Source organism: Bos indicus, chromosome 14, assembly GCF_029378745.1.
Source record: "Bos indicus isolate NIAB-ARS_2022 breed Sahiwal x Tharparkar chromosome 14, NIAB-ARS_B.indTharparkar_mat_pri_1.0, whole genome shotgun sequence".
Lineage (NCBI taxonomy): Eukaryota > Metazoa > Chordata > Mammalia > Artiodactyla > Bovidae > Bos > Bos indicus.
In genome coordinates, this window is record NC_091773.1 from 34,683,049 (window position 1) to 34,697,574 (window position 14,526).

The 14,526-nt window shown below is 39.6% G+C and overlaps 1 protein-coding gene across 1 annotated transcript in view; it reads right to left on the reverse strand.

Moving 5' to 3' along the window:
• The window catches only part of LACTB2 (lactamase beta 2), a 32,698-nt gene that overhangs the window by 11,634 nt on the left and 6,538 nt on the right, over positions 1-14,526 (reverse strand). The window contains exon 3 of the mRNA XM_070802663.1: positions 8,821-8,947. Coding sequence (XP_070658764.1) covers positions 8,821-8,947 — 127 coding nt within the window. The remainder of the gene's footprint in view (positions 1-8,820; positions 8,948-14,526) is intronic.

Consider the following 14,526-nt stretch of genomic DNA (forward strand, 5'->3'; position numbering starts at 1 on the left):
GTATGAATGGAGCATTTATGGGGCAAAATGATCTCCTGAAAGCTAAAAATGTGAGAAGAGAAAGGGAAAAATAGGATTAGGAGATAAAGCTGATAAAAACCTCCCAGAAAGTACAGCAAAAAGGCAAAAAAGACAGAAAACAGGAGAAAAAATAAAGTTAGGGGATGAGTCTAAGCGTTCTAACAAAACAGGAAGGGTTTAATAAATGAAACAGGACAAAACAGATTAGAGAAAACATCAGTGAACAACTTCAGGAAAATTGTGAGACCTGAAGGACACATGTTTCCAGACTGAAAAGGCCTTTCAAGGATCCAGCATTATAAACTTCCTCCAAGGTATACCACTGGGAATTTCCAGAACATAGTGAAGAAGAAAAAAAAAAAGAAAGAAAGAAAAAATACAAACAGGTGGTCAAAAAAGTTCAGCAACCTGAAAGGTTTCAGATTTCTCAGTCTTGATACTGTATTAACTAGAAGGCAATGAAATCTTGCATATGAAACCAAGAAGGAAAAAAGATTTTCAACCCGGAATTTACAAATAGTACACTTTAAGTCAAGTTGGATTAAACAGAGACATTTTTAGATGTGAAAGGTCTTAAAAATGCACTTTCTCAGAAAGCTATTGGAGGTGGGCTCCACCAAAACAGGAGTATCAAGAAAGAAAATTATGGGGTACAGGGGACAGGTGACCCAAGACAGGAGGGAGGCAAGGGGAAGCCCCAGGTGAGCATGAAGGGAATTCTGGGAGGATCATAGAGTCAGCCTGGAAGAGACCCATCCTGGACAGCAAGTTAGGAGGCTCTGAGGGAGGTTCATCCAGAACACGGAAGTGCGAGAATCCCAGATACATTTAAACATTCTGAGAGAATATTTATATAATTGGAGTTGAATTAATGATAAGTATATAGAAAATTATTCAAGTAACAAAACAACTATTAACTGCAGGAAAGCAGGAAAGGAAAATTAAGCACAGTTTACTACATGGTTCAGCTGTAAATAGTATCTATAGTCCTAGTAAGGTTAACATTGAATACTGAGCTAAGCAAAATTATGACCCCAGAAGACTGGGAGACAGGAATGGAGCCCATAAATAAGAGAAATGGGAAAACCAACTCTGATTTTTTTCAGAGTGGGAAATTAATTAAAAAAAAAAAAACAAAAAACTAAATGGGAAAGTCAAGATGGGGCAAAGGATCAAAGAGTCCTTCAAGATTTGTTACTGTCATTGCTCTACCCTCTTTCATTTTTTCTCCCTAGAGGTGTCCATTTTCACCCCTTTTGCTAATTATATATGTCATGTGCCTGAATTTTTTTTGCGTGTGTGTGTCTGTCTGGCCTAAAAAAGCTACCTACCGAAGGTAATTCTGCATTCCTCTCTGCTTCAAGACCTTGAAAAGCCTACCTAATAGTCTAATAAACATATTTTCAAGTTCGGTTTTTAGATTCTACCAACTTATGATGAGTAAACCTTCTGGGCTTCCTAGGTGGCGCTAGTGGTAAAGAATCTGCCTGCCAAGGCAGGAGACATGAGACTTGGGTTCGATCCCTGAGTCAGGAAGATCCCCTAAAGGAGGGCATGGCAACCCACTCCAGTATTCTTGCCTGGAGAATCCCCTGGACAGAGGAGCCTGGCGGGCTACACTCCATAGGTTTGCAAAGAGCTGGACACGACTAAAATGACTGAGCATGCACATGCAGGTAAACCTTTTTTTAATAAAGTAAGTTAGATTACATTACTTTTTAAAGTCTGAAGTGAAGTCGTTCAGTCGTGTCTGACTCTTTGCAACCCCATGGTCTGTAGCCTACTAGGATCCTCTATCCATGGGATTTTCCAGGCTAATCTAGAATTAAAAAGAGAATCTATAAAAAATAGACAAGTTTAAATTATCTGTCTTATTTAAGCTTAACTCACAGGACCATATTACTAGTAAGCAACAATGAAGCTTCACTAACAAGATGTGTAACTATTAGCAACTAAAGGCTCAGTATTTTTATGGACTATCTCTAACAAACATTTAAAAGTCAGACAGTTTCACTATAATCTATGCCAGAGCATAGGTAAAGAAGGAAAACTTATGACTGCCAAACCTGATAAGGCTGCACAAAAAGAAAATTAACTACCCAATCTCATTAATGAATATTATTATAAAAATCTTAACCAAAATATTAAGCTGGCCAAAAAGTTCGTTTGGGTTTTCCCCATAAGCTGGCATGGAAAAACCTGAATGACCTTTTTGGTCAACCCAATATTAACAAATAGAATGCAAAAGCAAATTTAAAAATAACATAGTGATCAAAGAAAGTTTATAAAAAAATGCAAGGGTGTTTCAATATTATAAGATCCCTGATAATAATAATAAAGCTATGGAGAAAACTAATAAGACCACTGCCCTAAACATTGCAAAGATGACAAAATTCAAATCGTAACAGTATTTAAGAAAACTGACACTACTCTAATGGCATTAGTGATAAATTAATAATAATTAGATGTCAACAAAGGAGCCCAAAATGCAGTACTTGGGTGCAATCTCAAAAATGACAGAATGATCTCTGTTCGTTTCCAAGGCAAACCATTCAATATCACAGTAATCCAAGTCTATACCCCAACCAGTAATGTTGAAGAAGCTGAACCTGAATGGTTCTATGAAGACCTACAAGACCTTTTAGAACTAACACCCAAAAAAGATATCCTCTTAATTAAAGGAGACTGGAATGCAAAAAGTAGGAAGTCAAGAGATACCTGTATAACAGGCAAGTTCGGCCTTAGAGTGTAAAACGAAGCAGGTCAAAGGCTCACAGAGTTCTGCCAAGAGAATAAACTGGTCATAGCAAACACCCTCCTCCAACAACACAAGAGACGACTCTACACATGGACATCACCAAAATCAGACTGATTATATTCTTTGCAGCCAAAAGATGGAGAAGCTCTATAGAGTCTCAAAAACAAGACCAGATGCTTACTGTGGCTCAGATCATGAACTCCTTATTGCCAAATTCAGACTTATTGAAGAAAGTAGGGAAAACCACTAGACCATTCAGGTATGACCTAAATCAAATCCCTTACGATTATACAGTGGAAGTGACAAGTAGATTCAAGGGATTAGATCTAATAGACAGAGTGCCTGAAGAACTATGGGAGGAGGTTCCTGACATTGTACAGGAGGCAGTGATCAAGACCATCCCCAAGGAAAAGAAATGCAAAAAGGAAAAATGGTTGTCTGAGGAGGCCTTACAAATAGCTGAGAAAAGAAGAGAAGCTAAAGGCAAAGGAGAAAAGGAGAGATATACCCATTTAAATGCAGCATTCCAAAGAATAGCAAGGAGAGATAAGAAAGCCTTCCTCAGTGATCAATGCAAAGAAATAGAGGAAAACAACAGACTGGGAAAGACTAGAGATCTCTTCAAGAAAATGAGAACTACCAAGGGAACATTTCATGCAAAGATGGGCACAATAAAGAACAGAAATGGTATGGACCTAACAGGAGCAGAAGATACTAAGAAGAGGTGGCAAGAATACACAGAAGAACTATACAAAAAAATTGTCATGACTCAGATAATGACGATGATGTGATCATTCACCTAGAGCCAGACATCCTGGAATGTGAAGTTAAATGGGGCTTAGGAAGCATCACTATGAACAAAGCTAGTGGAGGTGATGGAATTCCAGTTGAGCTATTTATTTCAAATCCTAAAAGATGATGCTGTGAAAGTGCTGCACTCAATATGCCAGCAAATCTGGAAAACTCAGCAGTGGCCACAGGACTGGAAAAGGTCAGTTTTCATTCCAAACCCAAAGAAAGGCCATGCCAAAGAATGTTCAAACTATTGCACAATTGCACTCATCTCACACGCTAGCAAAGTAATGCTCAAAATTCTCCAAGCCAGACTTCAACAGTACGTGAACCGTGAACTTCCAGATGTTCAAGCTGGATTTAGAAAAGGCAGAGGAACCAGAAATCAAATTGCCAACATCTGCTGGATCACTGAAAAAGCAAGAGAGTTTCAGAAAAACATCTATTTCTGCTTTATTGACTATGTCAAAGCCTTTAACTGTGTGGATCACAACACACTGTGGAAAATTCTTAAAGAGATCACCTTACCTGCCTCCTGAGAAATCTGTATGTGGGTCAAGAAGCAACAGTTAGAACTAGACATGAAACAACAGACTGGTTTCAAATCGGGAAACGAGTACGTCAAGGCTGTATACTGTCACCCTGCTTATTTAACTTACATGCAGAGTACATCATGTGAAATGCCAGGCTGGATGAAGCACAAGCTGGAATCAAGACTGCCGGGAGAAATATCAATAACCTCAGATACGTAGATGACACCCTTATGGCAGAAAGTGAAGAAGAACTAAAATGCCTCTTGATGAAAGTGAAAGAGGAGAGTGAAAAAGTTGGCTTAAAACTCAACATTCAGAAAACTAAGATCATGGCATCTGGTCCCATCACTTCATGCTAAATAGATGGGATAACAATGGAAACAGTGAGAGACTTTATTTTTTGGGGCTCCAGAATCACTGCAGATGGTGACTGTAGCCATGAAATTAAGACACTTGCTCCTTGGAAGAAAAGCTATGACCAACCTAGATAGCATATTAAAAAGCAGAGACATTATTTTACCAAAAAGGTCCATCTAGTCAAAGCCATGGTTTTTCCAGTGGTCATGTATGGATGTGACAGCTGGACTGTAAAGAAAGCTGAGCGCCAAAGAATTGATGCTTTTGAACTGTGGTGTTGGAGAAGACTCTTGAGAGTCCCTTGGACTGCAAGGAGATCCAACCAGTCAATCCTAAAGGAAATCAGTCCTGAATATTCATTGGAAGGGCTGATGCTAAAACTCCAATACCTGGTCACCTGATGTCAAGAATCAACTCACTGGAAATGACCCTGATGCTGGGAAAGATTGAAGGCAGGAGAAGGGGATGACAGAGGATGAGATGATTGGATGGCATCACTGACTTGATGGACATGAGTTTGAGTAAGCTCCAGGAGTTGGTGATAGACAGGGAAGTCTGACATTTTGCAGTCCATGGGGTTGCAAAGAGTTGGATACGGCTGAGCGACTGAACTGACTGACTGAGATGATACCACTCTAATGGCTGAAAATGAGGAGGAACAAAGAGCCTCTTGATGAGAGTTTGAGAGGAGAGTGAAAAAGCTGGCTTAAAACTCAACATTCAAAGAATTAAGATCATGGCATCCAGTCCCATCACTTCATGGCTAATGATGGGGAAAAGTGGAAACAGTGGCAGAATTTATTTCCTTGGGCTCCAAAACCACTGTGGTCAGTGACCACAGCCCTGAAATTGAAAGACAGTCCTCCCTCGAAGAAAAGCTATGACAAATCCAGACAGTGTACTAAAAAGAAGAGACATCATTTTGCCAACAAAGGTCCGTACAGTCAAAGCTATAGTTTTTCCAGTAGTCCTGTATGGATATGAGAGTTGGACCATAAAGAAGGCTGAGTGTTGTGAAGAATTGATACTTTTGAATTGTGGTGCTGGGAAAGACTCTTGAGAGTCCCTTAGACAGTAAGGAGATCAAATCAGTCAATCCTAAAGGAAATCAATTCTGAATATTCATTAGAAGGACTGATGCTGAAGCTGAAAGCTCCAATATTTTGGTGACTTGACGTGAAGAGTCAACTCATTGGAAAAGACCTTGAGGCTGTGAAAGATTGAAGGTAGAAGGAGAAGGGGGGAACAGAGGGTGAGATGGTTGGGTGGCATCACCGACTCAATGCACATGAGTTGAGCAAACTGTGGGAGACAGTGAAAGACAAGGAAGCCTAGCGTGCTACAGTCCATGGGTTGCACAGAGTCAGACATGACTTAGCCACTGAACAAGAAGAAAACAGAAATGAGTGTAACTTAGAATGATTTCTCCCTTACAAAAAAAAAAAAATCAAATCCTTATAAAAAATTCTGCTAAAAATTTAATAGATGTAAGGTACAAGAACATGAGCTACTAGTGTAAGGGGAGCAATTACTTTTGAGAGGCATTAAGAACTATTATTCTTTTATAGTTTCTAAGTATATGCTTTATATATTGCAAACAATTACATTTTTATAGTTGCACCAATGTCAAGTTAATAAAGAGATGTTAGAAATGATCTCTGGTCTGATTAAACCTGTTGCAACCTATTAATGAAAGTATTCATGTTATACGAAAATGATTCCAGTAGGTATATTTCTAGCAAATATAAAAATATGTGAAGACAGTCTACAGAATGGGAAAACATTTGCAAACCATATATCTGATGAAGAGTTAACATCCAAAATACATAAGGAACTTAAAAAACTCAACAGCAAAAAAAATCCAATTAAAAAAAGGACCAAAAACTTGAATAGACATTTTTCCAAAGAAGACAGATGAAAGACCAACAGGAACATGAAAACTGTTCAACATTATTGGTCATTGGGGAAATCCAGATTAAAACCAAAATAAGATGTCACCTCATGCCCGTCAGAATGGCCATCATCAACAACATAAGAGATATGAAGTGCTGCTGTGTGTGTGGAGAAAAGGAAACGATTGTGCATTATTGGTAGGACTGTAAATTGATACAGCCACTATAGAAAACAAGATGGAGAAGTCTCAAAAAATTAAAAATAGAACTACATATCACCAGCAATTCTATTCTCAGGAATAGATGCTCAGGAAATGAAAACACTAACTTCAAAAAATATCTGTAGCCCAATGTTCACAGCAGTGTTATTTACAATAGCCAAAACATGGAAACAACCTAAGTGGCCACTAATGGATGAAAAAGCTGTGATACACACACACATATACACACAATGCAGTCTTATTCAGCCATAACAAATGAGGGAATCCTACCATTTGGGACAACGTACATGGACCTTGAAGGCATTATGCTAAGTAAAATAAGTCAGACAGAGAAAGACAAATACAACATGATCTCACTTATATGTGGAATCTTAAAAAAAAAAAAACACACACACCAAACTCACAGAAAAAGAGATCAGGCATGCAGTTACCAGAGGTGGAGGGTGAGAGGAGGGAGAAATGGAGGAAAGGTAGTTAAAGGTACAAATTTCCAATTATAAGATAAGTCCAAGGCATACAATGTACAACAAGGTGACTGAAAGCTCTATAAAAAAGCTGTTAGGAGAATAAATCCTGAGTTCTGATCACAAGGAGAAAATTGTTCTTTTTTTCTTTTTACTCTTCTTTCATTTCTTTTTAACTATATGAGATGATGGACGTTAGCTGAACCATAATACATGTAAATCAAACCACCATGGAAAAAATAGTGTCAGTGTGTATCATATCTTACAGACAATTCTATGAATAATCACAATAAAATGCATTTATGAACAGACTCTGTGGTTTTTTTCTTTTAATTGAGAAAGACTCATTTGGAAAACCATTCTTTTCAGAGTCTGCAAATTGCCTTTTCTGTCAACGTGCTTGCCTCCTTCTCCACCCGCTGGGTTGAGGGAGGTGAGCATGGCGACCTTGAAAGCAAGGACTGAGGGTAATGGAATCACAAGATGGAAGGAGCTTGAAACCTCACTTGCAGGAGGGCTCCTCACTGATCACTACCCACGTTTGGACTTTCTGTGACTGAGAAGTAAACTTCTTCCATGTTTTAGCCATTACCCATTTCTGGATTGGTTGACCACAGCAACTAGAATTAACTAATATTAATTAGTGAAGCTAAGGAGTTGATTACTTGAGGTACTTACGTACAAAAAAGCTTAAATTTAATATGTGCTATGACAAAACAATAAAGGTTATAGGAAAGTTAGGGGAAGGAGCAATGAATTTTGCCCAGAAAGGGTTCTTAAAAGGGTTCTTAAACTAAGTAATGGGTAGATTAGGTTTGAAGAATGAACAGATAAGAATCTGTCAGGGAGACAAGTTGAAGAGAAGGGGCGATGCCTGGTACAGGGGATGGTACGAGCCAAGGCACAGATGCACAGAATGTCCTTGTAACTGTGCCTATGAGGGTAGTGATGAGAGCGAAGACCAGGAACCTGTGGGGCCAGACTGTGACACATCAGGGGAACAAACATTATCTTGTGTGCAGGGAGCACTATTCCATGTTCCAGGTGACACAGGCTATGAAGGGTTAGATTAGGAAGACAGGAAGACTGAGTAAGAGGTAGTGGTTGTACACAAGGTGAAAAAGAGGCTGCACTGCCAAGTATTTCTGAGGTTAAAAACTAACCCGATTAAATGTAGCAGGCAAGGGTGGGGAGGGGAGAAGGAGGAACGATAAGAGTGAAGAGGAGTCAGCTTCTATCTTAGCAAAAAAAAAATTTCTATAAAGTACTAAGAAAAGTAACTATTTTGAAGTCAGAAAGCAAGTACAGTTTGTGGGGGAGAGAAAACCAGAATTAGTTCAGCTTTAAAGTTGAATCTGAAATACCCTTTCAAATCCCTCAGACAGGTCTCAGGAGAGATGAGTCTGGCCTGAAATGTGTTTACTTTAGGGATGGGTCAGCCTTTGGAAGTGAGAGCATGAGACAGCCCTGAATTTACCTAATGGGAAGATCCCTAAATCACCCTAGCAGGAAGCTACTCCATTTTTTAAAATTTAAATTTGATTTATTTGAAAAGGTCCTCAATTAATTCAAATAAACAATTTTAGAAAGGTAGATTGAGTGAAAAGTCTTTTCCTCTGCTTATCAAGCAACCAGAGAAACCAATGTCAGCACATCTTCTGTATCCTTCCTGAGGTATCTTCACTCAGACAAGCAAATGTGATGAATCTCCCTTCTCCCGCTTTTGTAACACATAGGCGTAGATCCCCACCCTGCTTCCCCAGCTCAAGGACGATGACTTACCTTAGTGTGGCACCTTCAGTCTTAATTATATCTCCATCTTTCACATAAACATACTGTTGCTCTCCGTTGCCTATAATTTCTTTTCTCTCAGGATTCCGTGGGAGTTTTTTAACGCAATAGGTAGTGTCTAGTCACAAAACATGTAAAATATATGAAGTCACATTTTAAGTGATAATTCAGCCTTTTACAAGGCCAACTTCCATACAGCCACAAACACTTGAGTAAATTAACAGTAAGAGGCAACAGAAATTGGGATGAATTATAGCAGCATACCTCTGAGATGGTAACTATTTTTTCCCACCTTAACAAAGAGATTTTTATTCTATCATACCCTTTCAGATCTACATAAAAGCCTTTGTGTTTTTCTAGTCACTCTTATTTTTATAAAAAATTTGGAAATAGCACTTCACAGTCTCAGCTAGCTTTGAGATCAAGATGGGTACTGAATATTGTATAGCACCAGGAACTCTACTCAAAGCTCTGTAATAATCTATATGGGGAAAGAATCTGAAAAAGAATAGATATATGTGTGTGTGTGTATATATATATATATATATATTTATGTCTGTCTATCTATCTATAAGATCACCTATCTATCTATCTATAAGATCCCCTGGAGAAGGAAATGGCAACCCACTCCAGTATTCTTGCCTGAAGAATCCCATGGACAGTGGAGCCTGGGGAGGTGGGGGGGGGGGGCGCAGCTACAGTCCACTGGGTTACAAAGAGTGGGACACAAATGCATGCATAAGTGAATTACTCTGCTGTACACCTGAGACTAACACAACATTGTAAATCAACTATACTCTGATATAAAATAAAAATTTAAAAGAAAATGGGTGTTTAAGGACCAGCAGTACAGAACCCAGGAACTTTTTTCTATCTAAGTGTCTGCTGCTGCTAAGTCACTTCAGTCGTGTCCAACTCGTGCAACCCCATAGACGGCAGCCCACCAGGCTCCTCTGTCCACAGGATTCTCTAGGCAAGAATACTGGAGTGGGTTGCTATTTCCTTCTCTAATTTAAGTGCCTAACAAAGTAAAAGAGATATGGCATCATGGCAGAACTTAATATAATTCAGGTAACAATAACCTCCATGTCAAATGGAGGATCACAGAGGGAACTTGGCAACAGTATTAATATTTTCCTGGGTTAGATGCTGAACATAAGGTTCCTTCTGTGAATGCTGAAAGGAAGCCCCAAACTCAGGGCTGAGATATGAAAACATTAAAATCAATGTAAACCATAGTACCCTCCCTGACACAAAGACAATCAATTACTTAACCAATCAACACCTGAGTGGGCAATCATATAACCAGTATATCACGTATAGTGAATACAAGCACCATGATCCCAAAGTGCTTAAAAACTGTCATAGTTGGGGAAATAAAACACAAACAGGCAATAGAGGACTACACTCAGGCCTATTTCATGGATATACTAAATGGACAATGCAGCTAATAAAAGCAACAAGTGTTTACAGAAAGGAGCGACAGTTAGGAAGGGGTTCATAGACACGATAGAACTTGAGGTGTGACTTACAGGATGAGCAGGATGGGAAAAGGTTCAGAGAAAGACTTGTGGGGAATGGTGCTAGTAAAGGCATAGAAACAAGGATGAGCTCTGTGCATGTGCCAAACGTGACACTGCCTACTTGTCTAAAGCAAAACACTGGCTGGGAAATGTGGAGGGAAAGTGGGGTAAGTGAGACGAGCTCAGATCATGGAGGGCCTTAAAGTGCCCTTCACAGAACAGAAGGATTTAAACTTCACTGTATGTGGCTATGGAGAAGGCAACGGCAACCCACTCCAGTACTCCTGCCTGGAAAATCCCATGGATGGAGGAGCCTGGTAGGCTGTAGTCCATGGGGTCGCTAAGAGTCGGGCACGACTGAGCGGTTTCACTTTCACTTTTCACTTTCATGAACTGGAGAAGGAAATGGCAACCCACTTCAGTGTCCTTGCCTGGAGAATCCCAGGGAGAGAGGAGCCTGGTGGGCTGCCGTCTATGGGGTCCCACAGAGTGGGACGCAACTGAAGCGACTTAGCAGCAGCAGCAGCAGCAGCAGTATGTGGCTACTGTACACTCTTTAGTAAGAAAATGAAATAGTGTTAACAGGTAGATGAGTATGATGGCTGCAGGTGGGGGGACTGCAGGGGGAGAGATCACAAAGATGGGGGTGAGGGGGGTGACTGCAATAAACCCGCTGAAAGATAGCATCAGGGCTAGGGTGGTATCAGTGGAAATACGGAAGGAGAAAAAAACATTCTGAGGAAAACTGAAAAAGGATAGAAATCTGGCTGGTAGGGAGGAAACAGAAATACCACAAATATAATAAAAAGAAAATAAAACAACAGCAACTAGACCTTCCCTCTTCTCAGCTCCAAACTCCATTACTTTGCATCTTAAGAGGCAGAGGCAAAAAATAGTATGTCATGCTGGGAACTGACATTACACAATAAGGCTGTCTTCATTCTAGAGTGAGATAGAAAGGCTTTTTTGTTTTTATTTTGTAATCTACACAATTTTGCCTTTCAGTGAAGCAGTGGAGATAGTTTATCTCTAGTTATGAGATCTTTGGCAGATGACCCCTCCAAAAAACTCACAACTATCTCAAAATTACAAAACAAATGTCATATGATAAAATAAGTCTGTATCATAACGTGCAAATTTGAAAACACATATCCTATTCACAACAGCAAACTATACAGGCAAGATGAAGACAGGCATGATGAAAGCAACCATGTTATTATTGAGATGGAATTCACATATTATAAACTCGACCCTTTTGAAATGCACAACTCACTATTGTTGTTAGGTTTGTTTGTTTGTTTTAAAGTATATTCAAAGAACTATACAGCATAAGCACTATAAAATTTTAGAACGTTTTCAAATCCTTGTACTTGATGGTATTCACTCCTTATTCTTTCCTTCTCCCTGCTCTTGGCAACAACTTATCTACTTTCTGTCTCCATCATATAATTATTTAAACAGGAGGAAACCCTCCGTCATTTGTTAAGGTTTATGGATTATAACAACATTGTTGATGCTAATTATTTAAGCTGATACAAACATGTGATGTTGCTCATGTATAATACCTTCTAATAAAAACACATTCTAATTGAAAAGCAGGAAGCAACTGTTTGACTCCTAAGACTTGGATGTTAAACACATGGCAAAGGCCCAACTTCAGCTGCAAAATAATAATTATCAGATAACAAAATATATTTCATAAGATTTACCCCAAACCAAACCAAAACACTCAGACAGCCCGAGGCCATCTAGTTCTCATGTCTGGTAATATTCTGGTTCCCTGTAAGCCACTAGGAGTTCCCAAATCACATACTGATTGTATTTTACATTTTGTAAGCAGTCTGCTTAAGAGGCAGTCTTCCCTGGTGGCTCAGATGGTAAAGAATCTGCCAAGAATGTGAGAGACCCAGGTTTGATCCCTGGGTTGGGAACATCTCCTGGGGTAGGGCATGGCAACCCACTCCAATATTCTTGCCTGGAAAATCCCCATGGACAGAGGAGCCTGGAGGGCTGCAGTACATGGGGTCATAAAGAGTCGGGCACGACTCAGCGATTAACTTATCTTCCCACAAAAATCTTATAAGTGGCATTCATAATTTTGGTGTGTCCTGTTAGAAACATAGGTTGCTGGCACTGTAAAGTAGCTGAAAATTTTCTGCCATGCTAACAGCTAAACAAAATTATAAAAAATTTAAACTATTAAAATATAGAACAAAAAAACTGAAGTGGAACAAAAATGATAGTGATTAACAATTGAAAGAATGAAGAAATATATGGAACTTTGGGGAGGAGATCCTGAAAGTTACCTCTGAACAATTTTAGTGCTAAGCAACTCAAGGTCTGCATGTAGCTGGTCTAGTTTCCACAGAGTTCAGAATGAAACACAAGCCACGTCTCAAACAAGCTCTCAAGTTTTTGTGGCTATAAAGCTGTGTCAAATTTCTCCTTTTAAATCAACATAATAGTTAATTTATTAAATAAATATTATTTTGTAGGGAACTCAAACCTATTTTCATGTTTAATTTGAAGAAAGTGGGTCAGATGGCCATCAATAGGTGAATGGATACACATAGATGGTGGTATATCCCTACCATGAGTTACCATTTGGCAATAAGAAAGGGACAGACTACTGATGCATGAAGCACAGGTGAATCTCAGAAACAAGATGTGGTATGAGAGAAGCCAGACAAAGAGTGGTTCTGTATTCTTCCATCATAGGAAACTTCAACACACACACAAAACTAACCTATGGCGAAACGAAGCAGATGTGTGGCTGTTGAGGGTGGAGGGGGAGTCACTGCAAACGGCCTTTGGCAGATCTTTTTGGGGTGTTTGGAGAATGATCTTGATTGGAGTGGTCACATCAATGTTTGCCAAACTATACACTTCAAATGGGTCCATTTTATGTATGTGAATTCAAGCTCAATAAAGCTGACTCATGAAGGAGAAAAAGGGGGCCATAAGTATTTTAATTCATCACCCTGACCCTCACGTTAAAAGAACTGACCAGAGGTAATTAAGGGTCCTCAGTATAGTTTTTTAATTTGCAAAATTTAACGATGGACAGGAGAAAGAAAGGCGAGGACAGGTCTGACTAAGAAAGAATAATTTCCTGCAGTGGACAGTCCCCTTGGATTGGAAGAAAGGAAGTGAGCAGGTAAGACGGTCAGGTTAGACAGGTTTTCACAATTGGCATCCTGGTGATATTGGTGCTGGGCCTGAGAATATCTTGGTGTCCCAATTAGTCTCGACGCCTAAAAAGATAGTAATACAAACACTACTAGTTGAATGCTACATGCATCCCTTGTGTGAATGAACTTTCTCAACTTCCTTGTCTTTCCAGTGCCTTGGACAGGCCAAGCACAGTCCTGTTCCAGTATCTCTGGCCCTGCAATGCCCTCAGCCAGGTAAGCCCTGCTCTCAGACACTGTACGGCTCACTGCCTCTCCCTCCACCCTGGATATCTCTGCCACTGCCCCCCTCTGCTTTACCCTTTCTCCCCCTGCTTTCATGTCGTCGCTTTACTTTTCTTTGTAGTACCTGTCACCATCTGATCTATGATTCATTTACCATTTACCTTCCCTGTGAGAATAAAGCTCCATGTTTTGTTCACTGCTAGGTTCCTTGTGTCAAGAATAGTACCTGCATATAGCAGTCACTCCAGTGTTTGGTAAAGGAATGGATGGATGGATGAAACTATGCGTGTGATGGTGGGATGAGGGAATGAGAAAGATGGTAAAGCGTCAGTACTTAAGAGGTTTCAAGGACAGAGAATTACCAATATGACACTCCTTCCCCAGTAATTCAGTTTATCATGGTGATTGCCTTATGCTCTGGAAGACATATGGGTAAGAACACACCCACCTCACAGTACTCAGGCCATGTGATTGGCACAGTGCCGGGCACATAGTAAACATTTAACAGTAGTTGCTTGGTATTTAATCTGAAATGGTAAGTGTCACACAAACTAAAACTGACCTTTGTTACCGGGCAATGGGGAAAAATACCAGGTAAAAGAGATCAGAGGTAGAAAATAGGACTTTTCTTTCCTTCTTTGTTAAAACTGGGGCTAGTTTTCAAGTTACAGTAGTTTCTGAAAGTACCATTTAATTATGCAGTATTCAGTAAATGCTAGCTTACTTAGCTCTGTTAACTGAATTAAATGATCCTGAAA